The sequence below is a fragment of the Falco cherrug genome, chromosome 7 (genome assembly GCF_023634085.1).
Source record: "Falco cherrug isolate bFalChe1 chromosome 7, bFalChe1.pri, whole genome shotgun sequence".
Taxonomy (NCBI): Eukaryota; Metazoa; Chordata; class Aves; order Falconiformes; family Falconidae; genus Falco; species Falco cherrug.
In genome coordinates, this window is record NC_073703.1 from 4,658,068 (window position 1) to 4,676,040 (window position 17,973).

General features: G+C 51.1%; 1 protein-coding gene across 2 annotated transcripts in view; it reads left to right on the forward strand.

Annotated features, from left to right (window-relative positions):
- Positions 1–17,973, forward strand: part of ITGA11 (integrin subunit alpha 11) — a 54,236-nt gene that overhangs the window by 23,955 nt on the left and 12,308 nt on the right. For both annotated transcript variants that reach the window (XM_055715884.1, XM_055715883.1), the window contains exons 5-21: positions 139–253; positions 1,778–1,905; positions 2,583–2,731; positions 3,396–3,540; positions 3,975–4,140; positions 5,183–5,253; positions 6,059–6,203; positions 7,964–8,112; positions 8,409–8,549; positions 9,644–9,847; positions 10,310–10,440; positions 11,134–11,300; positions 12,590–12,732; positions 13,891–14,001; positions 14,235–14,320; positions 15,660–15,867; positions 17,577–17,675. In XM_055715884.1, coding sequence (XP_055571859.1) covers positions 139–253; positions 1,778–1,905; positions 2,583–2,731; positions 3,396–3,540; positions 3,975–4,140; positions 5,183–5,253; positions 6,059–6,203; positions 7,964–8,112; positions 8,409–8,549; positions 9,644–9,847; positions 10,310–10,440; positions 11,134–11,300; positions 12,590–12,732; positions 13,891–14,001; positions 14,235–14,320; positions 15,660–15,867; positions 17,577–17,675 — 2,358 coding nt within the window. The remainder of the gene's footprint in view (positions 1–138; positions 254–1,777; positions 1,906–2,582; positions 2,732–3,395; positions 3,541–3,974; positions 4,141–5,182; positions 5,254–6,058; positions 6,204–7,963; positions 8,113–8,408; positions 8,550–9,643; positions 9,848–10,309; positions 10,441–11,133; positions 11,301–12,589; positions 12,733–13,890; positions 14,002–14,234; positions 14,321–15,659; positions 15,868–17,576; positions 17,676–17,973) is intronic.

The following is a 17,973-nucleotide window of genomic DNA, read 5'->3' on the forward strand; positions in this document are numbered from 1 at the left end:
TATGCTGTGTGCATCACAGGGCTCAGAAACCTCACCTTCCATGGGGAAAAAAGATGCCAAAGGAGAGGACAGCTTTGCAAAACAGCAGTTTGAAAGTGGCAATGTTAACCCGGTCCCTGACGCTGTTTTTCCCCCCAGGCCTGCAGCCCGCTCTGGTCCCACGAGTGCGGGAGCTCCTACTACACCACGGGCATGTGCTCCCGGGTCAACTCCAACTTCAGGTTCTCCAAGACAGTGGCTCCGGCTCTGCAGAGTATGAGAAACAATCTGCCCTGCAGCTCTAACCCCGCCTTTGAAGTCAGAGGGAATTTCTGTTCTCTAATCACTTCAGTCCCATTGAGAAAACAAAGCGATGTCAGTGTTTAAGCGAAGGCAAGAGAGCAGAGGAAATGGTTGCAGGGAAGTGATTCAAAGGGGGGTGCTACACAGACATCTGGTAAACATTTTCCTTTTGACTGACACCCGGAGAAGACAAAAAATACCTTATTCTTCCAAAGCCAGAAATAAAAGTATCCAGAATATTTTATCAGCACAGCTAGGAAGGCAAAATAGGGAAAGAATTCAGACCTTGGCCACCCAAAACAAAGCGCTCATTGACTGAAGGCAAAGTATTTTGGCCCAAATTTGTAGATTCGGATACGTGATTTTATTTTGAAGTATTAAATAAGCTTCCTGGCTTTCTTCTAGGCAGTAAGAAATTGCAGCAGCCTGCTCTGCACCATCAGGGCTCCCAGCAGCTCCTTGCCCCAGCTGGGCAGGGGATGCGTTGCCTCAGCTCCATCACCCATTTAGTGTCTATTAATTCTCACGGCACAGAGCAGGGCATGGGGAAATAGGACTTTTGGGTGGCAGAGGCAGTAAAAGCAGAGCCCACCACCAAATTCTCGGTGTCACTTCCCTCTTTATGGCCAGGAGATGCTTTTAGCCCTCGCTGCAAAGGGTAATTGTTATTTTAGAGGGAAGGCGGTTAATGAGTGCAGTGTTATTTAGGGAGTGGGATGCAGAGGGTCGGCTCCTCTCCTGGAGTGAGAAGGGGATCGTGATGGTGGCACGCAGCTGAGGACCACAGTGATGGAGTGACCCATGTGTGACTCAGATCATGGATCTGCTAACCCATAAATGCCTACAGCAGGTGAAAAGGACAGCCGATAAATAACTGCAATGTTCAGCATCCTCTGGTTTTCTGCAACTTTTCAATTTAATGTTATAAAATATAAGCAAGACAGAGAGATGACGCTGAGCAATTTTCCCTGCTGAAAACCAGTCATCTGCCTAAATCCTTCACGGCTCATACTGCAGAGCCGAGCCTTGGGGTCCTTGCTGGGGTTTTTGGCTGCCTCGTTGCTGAGGATTTAATGGGAAGGGGAGGAAATGCTTGGCTTGCGTTATATGGCGAGTACAGGCAGGACTGAAGAGTGACTCAGGGGTAAAGCATTGCTCTGCGGGAGGAATGGAAGCCGGATCCTGCCTGCAGCAGGCCACTCTTTGAAGTATATGACTCTATTAGACCGGATAAAGGTCCAAATCTGAATCAGAAAAGACACTGCTGAGTGTTATTCTTAGAAAGTTATCCGGTCTTTTCTCGGCAGAGAGGATGCTTGTGGCTTCTCTCTACCTTGCTGAAGCTCAAAGGTCTTTATGAATGATTGAAATAAGATATATTTTTTTTCAAACAAATCGTAAGAGCAAGTACCTGACTGTGAGGAATGAAGTCATAAATCTCCTTTTTGCAAGCATTGCCAAGGTCTTTCAATAACACACTGCCTATTTTTCACAGGATGCCAGACGTACATGGACATAATCATAGTTCTGGATGGATCAAACAGCATATATCCTTGGGTTGAAGTTCAACACTTCCTGATAAACATCTTGAAAAAATTTTATATTGGCCCCGGCCAGATACAAGTAAGCCCCTGTACAACTTGTGTGTCCCCCCGTGTCATGCAGACTCCCCCAGCCATGCGCCAGGGGCCCTCCTCTTCAGTGTCCCTTTTCTGCCAAGAAGTTGTGATTTGGCACAGCCCTTTTTCAAAATAAGCTTTCTAATGTACAGATTTTAAAGCCGGGCCCATGGAAATAACGCTCACATTAATGTCCCTGAATGAGCTATGGAGAGAGTAGCACCCCACATCCCACCAGGGCATGGGGAGGATGAAATTGTGTGGAAATATAGAAGTATTGCCCTGTGCTAAGGTAGCTTGATGCAGCTGTAAAGCACTCCATCCTCTTCCTAATCGTGGGCTGAATTGGGCAGGGATTTATGCAGGGACATCCTCAACAATTTGCACAAATAACCCCCCTGTTGGGGCCCATCTAGAAATGCTGTGGGTCCAGCACGTCTGTGTCACCCCAAACCCTTACAGCAGGGCAGGGGTGGCTGCACATGGGTGAGAGCTGGCAGAGAACAGAAAAAAAAATGAGCATTCGTAGTGGTCCCATAGAGGGGAAACTGGAGCAAATGGGGACAGAGCAACTGGTTTTTAACAGTGGCTGTTATTTTGCGTGGTTGACAAAGCGTGCTTGTTGTGTCGCCAGCCCTCGCGGGTTGTTGGCGTCCTTCGTGATATTCCTTTAATCCTTAGGTCGGAGTTGTTCAGTATGGAGAAGATGTTGTCCATGAGTTTCATTTAAATGACTACAGGTCTGTAAAAGATGTGGTAGCGGCTGCCAGTCACATAGAGCAAAGAGGAGGTACAGAAACCAGGACTGCCTATGGGATAGAGTTTGCTCGGTAAAAATCGCTCACCTTCCTGTTCATTCTGATAACAAGTTTAAAATCACCATTTATTTTTCTTCCCTCTCTCCCCCTTTGCTTTTCCTTGCTGCTTAGAAAGCAGGGGATACCACCAGGCTAGAAATGCTTTTGCAAAAAGGCTCAGTCCTCAATTAATGCTTTACAAATGATGCTTTGCAAAACTGCTTCATCCTCAGTGGCAGCTGGACCAGAATCCTCTTTCTACAAGAGCTTTCAGCCCCCAAACACAACCCCATGTCTGCCCCAGGCACTGTAGCTCTTCTGCAGACCCCCAGAGAGCACCGAGGAGCTCAGCACAGCCCCATCTCCTCCATTATCTGGGGCAAGTGCCCGCTCCTGTGCTTTTCTGCTGCAGAATTAGGGCATTTTGCCAAATTAAAGGCTCCCCTCCTGCGAGAAACCAGCTCCATCAGTGAAAAAAAATAAATCTCCCTTTAAAGTCCTAAAATGTTTCCTAAGAGTCCTGCACCAGACTGCGCCTCCCCAGGGGCTAGCAGCCCACCAAACACTGCTCAGTGCTTTACGGTGCAGGTGATGGGGCACAGGGCGCGGAGCCACGGCGGGTTTGGCGAGCGCGCGGGGTGGGAGCCGTGACCCGCCTGGCGAGGCTGAGCAGCCCAGGGCATCTCTTCAATTGCAGCTCGGAAGCGTTTCAGAAAGGTGGCCGGAAAGGGGCAAAGAGAGTAATGATTGTAATCACAGATGGAGAGTCGCACGACAGCCCAGACCTGGAGAAGGTGATTGAGGACAGCGAGAAGGACAATGTCACCAGATACGCGGTGGCGGTAAGTGGGGGGCACCCTTTTGGCAGCAAGTGCAGAGCTCGGCAGTACCGCGTGCACCCCAATGCAACAGGGCTGGCAGTGCAGCCCACCTCCCCCACTCCTGGCATATTTGCAGGGTCCTTGTTGCTGGTCCTGCTCTGCTTTTGCAGGAGGCAGGGGGATACTCGGCTTGGATTTGGCTGCTGGAGCAGGTGCTGAGGCTGGGGACAGGCAGCTCCCTGCGTTTGCTGGGCACCTGAATTGCAGGAGGGGTGCCCAGCATTGGCTGCCTGCAGGAATTACAGCAGCTCCTTGCTCCTCAGTTTGCTCCCACAGTGGGGTGTCAGATGCCAAAGGTGTCAGGCTCCTTCCGTATGGACACCCCTCAGGTGCTTTGGGATGGCTCTGTCCACCATATGAAACCCTCTGAGTCTTGCATTTCCATCTAAACCTAGGTATTGGGTTATTATAACAGAAGAGGAATCAATCCTGAAGCTTTTTTGAACGAGATAAAATTTATAGCGAGCGACCCAGATGACAAGCATTTCTTTAATGTCACAGATGAAGCAGCGCTCAAAGACATTGTAGATGCACTGGGGGAAAGGATATTTAGCTTGGAAGGTGAGTGATGCTCCTCCCTGACACGTCCCAGCCAGCCAGGCTGCTTCAGATGTGCTGTCAGTCCTCTGTTTCCTGAATTTGAACAGGTCACATCGAGGGTTTCCCTAATATCTGTTTGATACAGAACCTAAAATCATACTTTGAATATCTTCATATATAAGGAGTTGTCTTTATTTTGAGCAGTTTGCATCCCTCAAGCATCAGAGGCACAGATCCCTTCTCCTCCAAAGGCCGCCCCATTCCAGCCACTGGTATTTGCAGAGCTCTGGTGGCTCTGTCATTTATAACAAACCTTTGAAATTTGGTATAGGGGTCAGCTGGGTGTCAGCACCTTCCTCATCCATCAAACCCAGCTGGGTTATAAACAGGCAAAACACACACACTGACTGCCAGGTTGTTCCTGGGGTGGCAGGCATTGTGGGGTTATGGGGATAATGTGGGGTTTTAAGGATTATTGGCTGAAATTAAATTTCAGGCAATATTTTTGTTCTAAATGACAGTGCTTCTGTCTGCCTTGTGACAAGTTTGTCAGTCTCCAAAACTAAATTTATCTAAATTTCATAGGGAAAGCATGTCCTGGAATGCACAATTGAAACAGAAGATGGAAAGCTTTCACTGAAAATGAAATATCTTGGGGACTGGGGGAATTTTGGTCAAGCCAGCTCACAAATTCCCCTTAGTTTGTCAGTTACCTCGGTCCAGCCAGCCCCACACTTCTCTGTGGAAGAAAGTTTCCCTAGGTGAGAAGCTTCACCCAGTTGCAATTATAAAGCAAAATCCTCTAAATCCACTTTTTTGTATGATCTTGCAGCTAGGAAAGGAGAGGAGAGGAGAGGAGCACTCTGCAGCAGAGCTCCCAGTACCTGGTAGCAGCACAAGTTTGTGTACCTGCAGTGATTTAGGTTGAAAGAGGCTGATTTGTGACAGCTGAGCTCCTTTGTGCTCAGGTGGGGCAGGGTGGATGCTCATCCCACCCGATCCACCGAGAAAAGCAAAGCTCTGCATTAAATACAAATTTTTTTTATTTTTTTTTTTCTTTAAGGAACCAACAAGAATGAAATCTCCTTTGGACTGGAAATGTCGCAGACTGGGTTTTCATCGCATGTTGTGGAAGTAAGAGAGTAAATGTGGGTTTGGGTTTTTTTTGCTCCTGCCTGTGCAAGCAGGCACCCTGTGCTTTTTATCATCACCAGCCACTGCAGGTGGGAGATGGGTATTTTGGGCAAATTATTAATCATGAAGCTAGATTGCTAATGTGAGCATAAGGAAGGAAATGCTGCTGCTGCTGTTGTTGTATCCCATGGGAAGGGAACTGCTGGGAGACTGGTGCCTTCCTTAGGACCAGCCTGCAGCAGCTCCTCCTGATGCCACAACCTCTTGGAAAGGACGTGCCGGGATGTGCCATGGAGGAAGGCACTTGTCGGTGATGGGGTGCAGAAGATGGTCAGTCCCCTTCAGCCTGTGAGCTGGCAGGTCCGAGCAAAAAGCCAGCAGGGATTTCTGCTCAGAGTGTTCCTGGGGAGGAAAAGCAGGCTAAAAAGAGAGGAATGGGGAAGCAATGTCATTCCAGCACACTTTAAAATCTCCCTCTTTCCAGGTGTGCTTTGGAGAATGGTTTGCTTGGGGTTTTTTTCTTTTCATTTTCTTTTCCACTTGTGAGATTCCTCCCCTTTTCTGTAAAATGCACAGTTTCTGGGACCATTTGCTGGTTTTCTCTTCTGCACTCTGCAGCCTCCAATAAGTACATAGTCTAGGGGCTGGGCTTTTAGGGATCCCAATATGTGTTCTGACACAAACCCAGCCCATCGGGTCCCCTCGTCCACTTCAGCATCAATCAACTTTGCCTGCTGGGCAGTGTGGAGGAGAATTGCCTCCACTTGGCAAGAAATACCCTCAAACTACTCCTGCTCTCCCACAGGATGGGATCTTGCTGGGGGCAGTGGGTGCCTACGACTGGAACGGAGCTGTTCTGAAGGAAACCAGCAGTGGGAAGGTCATTCCCTTGCGGGAATCTTATCTTCAGGAGTTCCCGGAGGAGCTGAAAAATCATGGAGCGTATTTAGGTAAGAAAGCCAAATGATGCTCTTCTGCCAGGGCTGAATTCATGATTTTATCCTGAATAATAGGAAGCACAACATATTTCTCGAATGACTAACAGCATCCAGCACTCCCAGTGTAGGCGGTACCGTGCCCGGCTGTTTGCAAGCTCCCGCAGCACCAGATCTGTATTTTCCCTTGCTCAGGTATACAGCACACGTGAGCATCCTCATCCAGGATGAGGTTGTGTTGACCGCGGTGTGCAGCACAAAAGTGATTGAAATGCAGAAGTAGCTCAGGCACCGGCCAGCCCGAGTCATCTGCAGCGCTTACTGGAATGGTTTGAAAAGCAGTGATGAAATTTCATGCCTAGGGAGGAAATACCTGCTGGGTTAATCTGTTCCATGTGTGGCTGTTGAAGCTCTGGAGCAAAAATATCAGCCTGGTTTTCAAAATAGAGCCTCTCTCCAGAGATGTGCGTGTCAGGCTGAGCTGCCCTGTGGCAGGGAGCGGGGTGGGATGCTGTGGGGTCGCCTGCTAGTGTGCCAGGGCTCTCCTCTCGCTGGGGACGTAACAGCCCCTGGACATGTGGATCATCTCTCGGGATAACAGTAGAAAGTCCCCCAGGCTCACTGTGAGTGCATGGCAAGGGGACAGCTGTGGCTGTGCAAGGGGCACCCGTGACAGTATGTGGGAGTTCAGCTGCGCTCTGTCCTGTTGCCTGGAGTAAGAAATCCAGAAATATTAAGGAAATGCTGGTGCACCCTGCTGCAGAGCAGCCCAGCTCAGCACCGGGACCTGGGGTTTTGAGACTGATGCTCGGCGTAGGGATACCCCTCCAGGAGGGGAACATTTAAGGAAACCGAGACCCCAGGTAAGGCCAATGCCCAGGGGAAGGGGTCCATAAACCCCAGTAATCCCTGGAGGTACTCAAAATTCAACTGCATGTGACCCCAGGTGATCTGATCCAGCTTCAGGGTTGGCTGTGGTTTGAGTTTCTAATAATTAAAGTAACATTTTAGACTGTGAACATGCAGGAACCTGGAGCTGGGTTTGAAAAACAGGATTTTGCAACCCCAGCATTATATTCCTACATAAGCCCATCTGCAATCATGGGCAAGTGCCTCAGCCCAGCGTGCGATGCGTGGTGTTGGTGATGCCAGCGCAGAAAATCACCTGGCTAGGCAGGAAAGAGGGATTGCTCAGGGTCATTTGTTCAGGCAGGGTTATATCCATAAGGACACCTGAGCAATGGTCTCGATGGATTCAGGGCTTTTACTGGACTGTGAATGTTAACTTCGAGCATCAGCAAAGGCTTTCACGCTGGGTTTGGGATGCGGTGTTGCCGGGGTCTGGAAGGAGCAGCGCAGCGGGTGCCACAGCCTCGCGGCGTGCACGCACCTTGCTAGCATTTGTGTAACTGGGTGTGAGCCATGACGTAAAGCACTTATCAGGCCGGCAATCAGACTTGCCTTCAATGAAAGAAGGATTTTCCACAGGGCTTGCCGGCTGCATTCAGCAGTGCCAAATCTCTTGGCATAGCTACAGTTCCCAGGGTCTAGGTAGGACCTGAGCAGGAGACTCAAAGCCCAGGGTCAGGGCACTGGGGTTTATTTGAATGACTTTATCTTTGAAGGAATCTGTGGGGTTTAGCTTCCCAATCTGGGAGGTGGCCAGAGTTGTGTCAGCAGCTGGGGGCTAATGGAAAACAGATCAGCAGGCAGCGGCTGGGAGCAGGCAGGGAGCCGCTCAGCTGTGCTCACCCTGCACCCATCACCCCTTCCAGGTTACACTGTCTCCTCCGTCATATCCACCAAGCATGAGCGTATTTACGTCGCGGGAGCACCCAGATTCAACCACACAGGGAAAGTCATCATCTTCAGCATGCACAACAACCGAAACCTCACCATCCACCAGGCACTGAAGGGAGAGCAGGTAATGCCGGGGCACATGCTGCCAAGGATGCTGCACTGACTTTTCCATGTGGCATGTATGCTCCTCCATCAGTCCTCCCCCTTCATTTTGCAAATTGTTCCATTTAAATGCCTCCACAGTGTAGCACATCCATGGGCAGCTAGGGATGCCTCGGCTGCCGCTGCACCTGTAGCTCCCAACCATGTGGCTGTAGCAGGGACAGGGCTTGCAATGTCCCTGTGGTCCCCACTGGGGAGGGTGGCAGTGCCACTGCATGCCAGGAGCGTTGCTTCCATCCCCTCCTCTGTCTCCTCCAGATCGGCTCCTACTATGGCAGTGAGATCAACTCCCTCGACGTCAATGGCGACGGCGTCACAGATGTCTTGCTGGTGGGAGCCCCCATGTACTTCAGCGAGGGCAGGGAGAGGGGGAAGGTCTATGTCTACACCCTGCGAGAGGTACGTGGCAGCACCGCAGAGCCAGCTGGGGACACCAAAGGGGTCGGGGCATTTGGGTGCTAGCACAGAAACTGTGTCCCCTTGTGTCACCTCCCCGGGGTGGCTCCGGGCTGTGCGCACCCACCAGCTCCCATCAGTCACCACAGGGTATGGCAGCCCAGTCCAAAGGCAACCTCACTGTTGTGGCTGCTGCAAGACTCGAGGAGGATTTGTCTGTTTTTCCTTGTTTACAAACAATCCCAGGGGGGTTGCTTGCTGCCAGCAAAGGGAGTCCAGCCTGTGCTGGAGCAGAGCCACCTCGTCTTGAGGCTTTGCTGCTCCCAGCTGCACTAGCTTCCCAGCCCTGAGGAGGTGATGCTCGGGGTGCAAGGCGAGGTCCTGCTGCTCCCAGCCCCAAGGAGGTGACACAGGGTACAAGGTGGGGCCTTTGCAACTTGGGTGTCTCTCCGGAGAACCAGTCTCCATCCCCTTTGCCTTCCCCAAACCCATTCCCTCCAAGGGCACTCCTGCGCAGAGGCTGGGCCAGGCGTGGGGTTCTGGGGAGCAGGGAGGTCAGTCCCTCCACCCTTGCTTCAGGGCACAGAGGGGACATGTGCTGACCATGTCCCCTTCCCCGTAACCCAGCAGTGCACTGGGGCAGGGCCAGCTTTCCTTCTGCCCTCAAATCTCGCTCAAAATGCAGTTTGTGAGCCAAATCCACCAGGCTCCAGAGGCGTGCAGGGCAGCGAGCAGGTCATGCTCTATATCCTTGGCTGCAGAGCCCACCCGGAGCTGCAGGAGTCCCTATATCTAAAGCACAACTTTTATATGCAATTATTTATGTAGGCTGCTATGAAAGGAAGGCAGAGCAGGGGTAGGGCTGCTGCAGGGCTCATCCCTCCCCAAGGACGTGCAGAAAGTTCTGCAGCCCCAGGAGGGCTCTCTCTTCCTTTCTTGCAGTGATGTGTGAGCAATTTCCACATCTTGGCTTGCCTCTGAGGGTTTTCTCCTCTTGCCAGGCTTGCTGTTGATGGTTTTGGGGTTTGTTGTTTGTTTTTTTTGTTTGTTTGTTTGTTTGTTTGTTTTTTGCCTTCTCTCTTTGGCTGGGCTGGCAGAACCGCTTTGTTTCCAGCGGTGCCCTCGTCGATCTGCAGAGCTACCAGAACTCCCGCTTTGGCTCCTGCATCGCCGCCGTGCCTGACCTCAACCAGGACTCCTACAATGACCTCGTTGTTGGGGCACCTTTGGAGGATGAGCACCAAGGAGCGATATACATCTTCCTCGGCTTCAAAGAGACTGTCGTGAAGAAGTACAAGCAGGTATGGCTCTGGTTGTCCTCATCCTTCATCAGAATAAATAACGTGTGTGCTCATTTTAAGGACTGATAGAGCACAATAAATTCACACACACCATTGCATTGTTAATTATTATTGCCAGATGTTTTCTATTGTGAGGGGTCCAAGACAAAGCAAACATAAGGTACAGAAAACATCCTTGAAATTAGGGGCAATGCTTTGCGTTCAGTGCAATGGATTGCTTATAGATAAAATATTTCTCTCACTTGTGAGAAATAGTAGATATGTGGAGTAAACTCAGCAGAAATGTCTGGGTGGTGGCTCTGAAGAGAAACTGCTCTCATTCCCTGGAAAATTGTTTGGTGCAATCGCTTGGAAAGGGGCATCTCCAGTAGCGTGCTGGAGCTCAGCATGGCAAACCCCTCCTCTGCAGGCAGGGATGCTCCTGATGGAAACCAGCTTGGATTTTTCTTCTTTCCTTTCTAGCGGATAGCAGCTGCGGACCTTGCACCAGGCTTGATGTATTTCGGATGCAGCATCCACGGACAACTGGACCTGAACGAAGACGGGCTCATAGACTTGGCCGTCGGCTCCCTGGGGAACGCCGTGCTGTTGTGGTTAGCTGTATCTCACTTGGCACTCTCCTCTGCCTGAACCTCATTGCAACATGCTGACATTTTTCGAGGGAAAACTGATCTCCCCACAACCTGAACCATCTTTCCACAACGACAACCCTCTGTCCGGCAAGGCAGTGGGATTTCAGTGCTGTTGGGCCCTAGAAGGATGTCAGAGTTGGTTTTGTGTTTAATTTCATCATAAATTCCCCAGGAGTTTCAAACCAGCTAAGTGATTTGTGGTGATTTGCCCAGGCTCCCTTTGGTCTTATTTAACAAGAACAGTTTGGTATTTTCAAATATCGATTAATGTTTGGAAAGTCCCTTGAAGCTGTTAGAATGGAGGGTAGCTGCACCCAGCAGAGGTAGGCCACCCTGGGGTCTGCCTTGGAAAGTGCTACACACATGCAAAGGGCCAAATCTTGCTCTTGGTGCTGAGCTACTTCACTGGCATAAGCAGGAGGCAAATAAGTGCAAGAGATTTGATTTTCAAATGCTACATAGATGAGATGAGAGTAGAGCAGCATGTTGTGGTGGCCTTTGGTTTTCCTCAGCACCTTCTTGATGTTGAGAAAAAGTGTGAAAAAGATGTGGAAAGGGCGGATCTGGAGGTGTGGAAGACTTTTGCAGGATGCTGCAGATGTGTGTGGGCATCCTGCACCGCAGCACATCTCTTGACCCTTGCTTGCCCCGCAGGTCCCGCAGCGTGGTCCAGATCAATGCCAGCATCCGCTTCGAGCCCTCCAAAATCAACATCTTCACCAAGGACTGCAAGCGGAACGGGAAGGATGCCACCTGCATGTCAGCCTTCATCTGCTTCACTGCCGTCTTCCTCTCAGCTCACTTCCAGACAGCCAGCGTCGGTAAGTGACATGGCTGCTCGCGTGACAAAAAGCCCAATTCGTGCGTTGTTTAGGTCTCCAGCCCCGAGGGAGCACCCAGCTTCTGCCAAGGAAAACCATCCAGGAGCGTGGCATGTCTGGAGGAGTGCACATTGTCATCTGCCACATCCCTTTTTACCCACAAATTTGTCCCTGTCATGGCTGATAGAGCAGGGACGGTTAAACGGTGCCAGGAAACATCCCAAGGATACAACCTTACCCATCTTTAACCCCTTCTCTCACCTACACCCTGGGTCTGGGCCCTCCCACAGCTTGCCTTGCCACGGCACGTGTGACAAGGATGTCACCACTACCTCGCCAGCCAGCAGGACAGGAGAGGATGTGCTCGGACCACATCCCGCAGAGCTTGTCCATCCTCCCCGCTGCAGCAGCAGGACACATCTGCCAACCATATGTTTCCCTAACATCCCAGGGAATCTCTGTGAAGTTACTGGCCAGCTCTGCTATTAAACCCTTGCATGTTGCTGTGACCTCAAGTCTACTGGGCAGATGCCCGTGACTCAGCTGGAGTGGGGGGAAACAACAGAGGCTCAGCCCTCTGCAACCCGGCAGCAAACACTGTCAAAGGAAAACTGGGTCCTGAGCAAAGCCAAAGGAAAAGCTCCCATCCCCTAGAGCAAGAATTTGGGGTTTGTACTATTGAATCCAGTGTCTTCCTCTTAACTGCTGTCTTTGCGGAGCTTGCAGGATAAAAACTGAGTGCGGCTTCCTATATTTATTTAATTTTACACTTATTTCTACCCAGAAGAGCCACCTCATGGATGCTGTATGAGGGGGTCTGATGTTTGCTCTTGGCTTATGCATGTTTTGCATCACACTGGTGTAGGGGGTGTAAATCCCACCCTGTTTGGGGCTAGGCTGGGGACCTTTGGGGTTTTTTTGACAGTGCTGCAGGAAGCAAACAATCTCCAGTAAAGCCCGTAGGAGAGGTGGGTGCTCCAGGGTACGATGCCTCCAGAATTGGTACAGACCAGCATGTGAATATATGGGGCGAATAGTTATATATCCCTCTCAGGTTTTATGTGGTGTCTTGTAATAGTGCAATTTTAAAGTTCCTTGTTTGACCTGGAGAGTAGATTCTTTGCTCAACAGAAATGTCTGTTAGAAACAGGCAATGCTAACTAGAACCTGATTTTCCCAATTTTCCCTTAGCATGCTCCCTGCCGCGCTGCTCCTCGCAGGGCCATAGGGGTTTGAGTGCACAAAAGCCTGTTCTTTGACCCGGTGTGATGGCACCCCTCTCCTTCCAGCGCTGCGGTACAATGCCACCATCGACGAGCGCAGGTACACGCCGCGGGCTCACCTGGACGAGAGCGGAGAGCGGCACACACAGAAGGGGCTGGTGCTGCTTTCCAGGCAGGAGCACTGCGACAGGCTCCAGTTCCACGTCTTGGTGAGTGTGCAGGAGGAGAAGGCTGGGGTCTCCTCCTCTGCCAGCCCCGGGGGTCAGCCAGCTGCCCAAGCGAAGATGGTCTCCACCTTGTGCAAAACAACGATGCACCGGGATGCGGTCGGAGGAGCCTCGGTGGCTTCACAGGTCTGGAAACGGGCCTCACCCCCCGCCTGCATTTCTTCACGCTGGGTTTGATGTGGTCAGGGATGGAGCTGCTGGCACACGGCAGCTGCTGGGTCCCCAAGTGCTGATTTCACTGCAGCCCCAGCTTGCGCTGTGTTCCTTTCCACGAGCCGCTAACCATGCCCTCGGGAAGGGCGTGCACTCCTGAGTCAGGCTGGTCCTCCTGCTCCAAAATTGGTAAAAACTCTTTTTTTTCCATTTGGAAACAAATGCTTCCATGCCAGTCCCCAGTGCTCTCACCCTCTGCACCCCTCTAATCATCAGGGTCCCTCTCCTTGGGTGCAGGAGCCGGTGAAACTCTCTGCATCACTTGCAGGGAACAGCTGATGCACGAACCTGGCCAAAATCAAACATTCCCAGTGAATGATGAGAATATTGCTGAGGCCAGGGAGGGCCAAGCTGCCAGACTGGCCCAGCCCCAAGCCCCAGCCTGAACCGCCGTGAACTTCTGGGAAATTCCAGTCTGGAGCTAGAGACAGAGCTTGTGATTTAGCCCAAGAAGCATCTCACTTCAGAGCATCTGACTGCACCCTGTGCAGCTGGGGCAGCGCACGGCAAGAGCCCACGGAGCTGCAGGAAAGGTGCAGGTTCATCACCAGCCGTTCAAGCCCTGGGTAAGGGTTGCAGGACAGCTCTGTCCCTACTGGGGACAGCCCTCCCTGGAGCATCCACCTTTCAGAGCCAGCATCTCCAGGATGAAACAGTTCTAGCATCAGCAGACATGTACCTGTGGACAGGTGTTGAGCAGCACCGATGAGCTTGGGTTGTCCCCGTCCCTAAGTGAGGGTTAGCTGGTGAGACAGGGCGATTACACACAATGTCCCAGATTGCAAAGCTTTTATTTCACATATTCAATAATTTATTTCATATATTCAATAATCACACGTGCCTGTAACTGCCTTACCTTGCTCTCTGATGGTGCCTCTCCAAAGCAGGAGCCTTGTCCTTCTCAACGATGCTTTCTGTCTGCCGCAGGACACAGCTGACTACATTAAACCAGTGACGTTCTCCATCGACTATGAGCTGGAGCACCCGGAGAACGGCCCCATGCTGGATGATGGCTGGCCCACCTCACTCAAGGTCTCGGTAGGTAGCAGCACCAACATCCCAGGGTGCCTTTTATCAGGCACTTGGTCAGCAGATTAATCTCTGGATGTATCATTTGCTGCTTTATCTCGGGGCTGTAAACACTGATCCCTCCCATGATCACAATGTGTTTGGCACTTGCTGCAGCCTGGGATCACCACCTGTGTCCCTTCTCCTTGGAGTACAACCTGGGGCACAAATCATCACCAGGTGGCTCTTGTTGTCTCCCTCAGGTCCCTTTCTGGAATGGGTGCAATGAGGATGAGCACTGTGTCCCTGATCTTGTCCTGGATGCCAAAAGCGATGTGCCCAGTGCCATGTGAGTAGGTCACTCAGAGCGTCCTCCCAACCACTATCACAAACTAGGGAGGGTTTGAAACCCAGCCCCAACCCATGCTCCATAGATTTTGGCATGGTCCTTCATCCAACACCACCAAGAGGTGCTCCTCAGCCCCCCTGCTCACAGTGGGTCTCTGAGCCTCTGCCTGCTCCCTGCCTGGAACACACCAGTGTTTTTCAGGGAATCCACAAAACAACTAATATTTCATGCCATAGCGATGATGTCCAGGGAGACAAATCAGTAAATAACAGGAGGGTGGGGGAATAAATGCAAGGCTGGCATTGCCCACTTGGCGACTACAGGCTTGACTCACACAGCAGAAATAATTGTATGCTACATCTCATTGCCTAAAGAGCTTTTAAAGGTTATCCAGGAGCACGGGAGCCTGAACCTCCATCAACAGCAGTGGGCCCTGGACCAAGCTGATGGCCCGTGCTGCTACCTGGGGATTACTTGTATCCCATAATTCAGCATTTATTTCTCTGTCTCCTGTAAAGCTCTTGGTCTTGAGGCTGTGACCCGGGGCTCGACCAAGATGGGGTCTGGGACCCCCAGGGCTGCGTTGCGGGAGCTGGAAGTGAGCTGTAGGGTAGGGATTATGTATGGATCTTATGGGCTAGAGTCCTACACATACCCATGGGCAGATGCTGTGGTCTACCGGGGCGTCAGACCTCTAATTTTGTTCCTCCTGAAGCCTGTGGAGCTTTCCCAACAGCATTGGTGGGAACTGGATTGTGCCCTGAAAGAGCAGCTGATACAGAGGTGATTTCTGCTGAGAAATGTGCCATTTTTCTGCCACTTTTGAGGTGATTTGTTGGAATAGAGCTATTCCTTTCAACTGGCACCCTGGTTGCCCTGCCGTTAGAGGCAGAAGGTGGTTCTGGATGTGGCACCATCCTACATTTTCCTTTCCTTTCTTATTTTTCATAAAGAAAACAAATGAACACCCATCAAGTCTGCAAAAGCAGATGCTGCTGCCATTGCAGAGTCTGCTGGTAAACTTGCCGGCAGTGAGATCTTACCCAGGCTGAAACTAAAACCTTTGCTAACAGGATGGGATCTGGCTTTTCCTTACATCCCAGCTGTAGTAAAAGCTCCTAACTGGGTTTGAGCAAGCTTGGTACCATTAGCTCACAAGCAAAATGATGGCTCACAGGAGGAATTTGTGACTCCTCTTTCCATAGCAGCGCAGCGCAACGGAGGGCGAGCAGGGATTTCCATGCACTACCCTGTGCACCGTGCACGTAAAACTCCTGGGCTGGGTCTTGGTGCAGTGCTGCAGGCGGCGCTTGCCTGCACCGCTCCCTCCTCTTTGCAGGGACTACTGCCGGCGGGGTCTGCGGAGGGCAGTGCCCGACTGCTCCGCCTTCACCCTCTCCTTCGACGCCTCCGTCTTTGTCATCGAGAGCAGCAGGAGGAGGGTGGCCGTGGAGGCGGTGCTGGAGAACCGAGGCGAGAACGCTTACAGCACGGTCCTCAACATCTCCTTCTCCAGAAACCTCCAGTTCGCCAGCTTGATCCCCAAGGTGAGGCTGCCGGGGCAGATCCAGGGCTTCCCAAAGGCACTGCTAATCCTGGCTGGATGAGAAAGCTGTGTCCTAAACCAGAGCCCAAAAATGTCTCCATCCCTCATAAATCAGACATGTTTATGGGCTCAGTTTCTAAGCACTTTACAGCCCTTTCAGCTCTTTATTTTGGAAGTATAAAAATGTTTGAATTTTAAGAGCCTCTAAGAAGGTCAAATGCAGATGAAATTGTTTCCCTCTTTATTTTTCTACTCCAATAGTTTAAAAATACTTGTTTCACATTGCCAAGTTTCCGTCAGGGATGAATTTTTGCAGCTGAGATACAACTCCTGGAAGTCAGGGCTGATAACGGGAACACTGCCGCAGCTCAGCATCCAGCCAGGTGATGCTACTTCCTACAGCTGTCCCCTGGATGAGGCTGTCGTGCCCCTTCCACTCCCACCCTCCCCAATATTTCCCCCCTACCACTCGCTCAGTCTCAGTATGGCTTCTCCCTTTTCCCAGTGAGGTTTGGGAAATATGCTGATGCTGCTGAGCCCTCCCTCACCCCCCCACTGACTTCATACCCGCCCGCAGATCCCATGTCCTGCATTTGTTTTTCTATAAGCCATGCCAAGGGAAAATTGTGGGGCATGTTGCCCACAAAATTTTAAAAAATGTGTTTTCTGAGAGATTACGCCAAATTAAGTGAAGGGGTAAAACCCTAAGGTGCTAGGTAGCAAGAACGCACCACGCAGCAATGGCTGCAGGAAATTTTTGTAGCTGGTTATAGAAGCATCACTGCTGAGGGGGTCCTAGCTGTTGCTTCTTATAAATAAGCAAATTGCCAGCCGGAGGGGATGGATGTTTGTGTCAGAGGCTTTACAGAGACCCAAATAAAAAGCAACCGTGGCCCCAGAAAGTCCATAATCTGAGCAGATGAGTGGGAGAAAGCTCCGGGCTGTTGCTGATGGCTGTCAGGGTATTTTTGCTTGCCACTGGTGCTGAGATGTCTCAGCTCCTGGGTAGGATTTGTCTGATGGCAGCAGCTTGTACCGAGACATTTGTGGGGTCTAACACAGGGCCAAAAATCAGAATAGCTCATCGTCTCACGGTGGGGATGGATACATACATAGCCTGCATACAACCAGGCTACAACCTCTTGTAGGGTTGCTACAGCTTGGCAGTGGAGGAGGCGGAGCAGGGTTTGTGTCCCATCCCACCCCAGCCTGTGCTTGGACATCACTCCTGTGATGGGCAGGAGCTTCCCCAGCCTGGCTGGTGAGCTGGAAAGTCTTCAAGCAGCAGGAACGTATTTGTTGAGACAAGGAGATTAATAGTGCTGCTTAGCTGGTGGCTGTGCAGAATAATAGCTCATGTTATCTCTTGATGTTTCCCTGTGACTCCTCATCACAGGAAAATATTCTTCTTCCCAATTATAGTGCCAAGAGTAGTCAGGTTCATTCATTCACTGCTTTAGTTAGAATTCTAAAGAGGATTTAAATCAGAAAGCTGGAAGATGCTTGCTAGAAATGCCCCTTTTCGGGAATGACCCTAGAAATTCAGCTGCGTGGGAAGGATTCCCAGCCTGCAGCAAGAGGGGTGGGTTGGTGTTTTTTTCCAAGAGTTAAAGCCTGTTTTGAGCCCCACGGGTGTGTTTGCTGCTTTCACAAAGAGCCGGGTCACAGGGGTCGTGCCCAGTGTCATGGATACTTCACGTCCCACTTTAGGATGACACGGACATCAACATCGACTGCATGACTGAAGACAAGCACCCCAACAAGAGAGTGTGCAACGTGAGCTACCCGTTCTTCCGAGCCAAGGCCAAGGTAAAGCGGTTCCCTCCTGCCCAAGTGAGGCTTCACCCACGGGGCAGGAGCCCTCTGCCCGCAGCATGGCCAGGGGGCTGCATCCATCGGTCTCCAGGCTGGGTGGGTTGGAAGGGATTTTTAAAGATAAACATTTCTTCCCTTTCTCTGTCCCCTGCTGTTGTTTGAAACGTGTGTTAGGGGAGTCAGGATGGGTAGGATGCTGCCTTGATGCTAGGAGAGCACCAAAATCAAACCCAGCTCCTCCGAGTCAAAGAATTTGATTCCAGTCCTTTGGAGCAATTTACTGTTGGCTTCA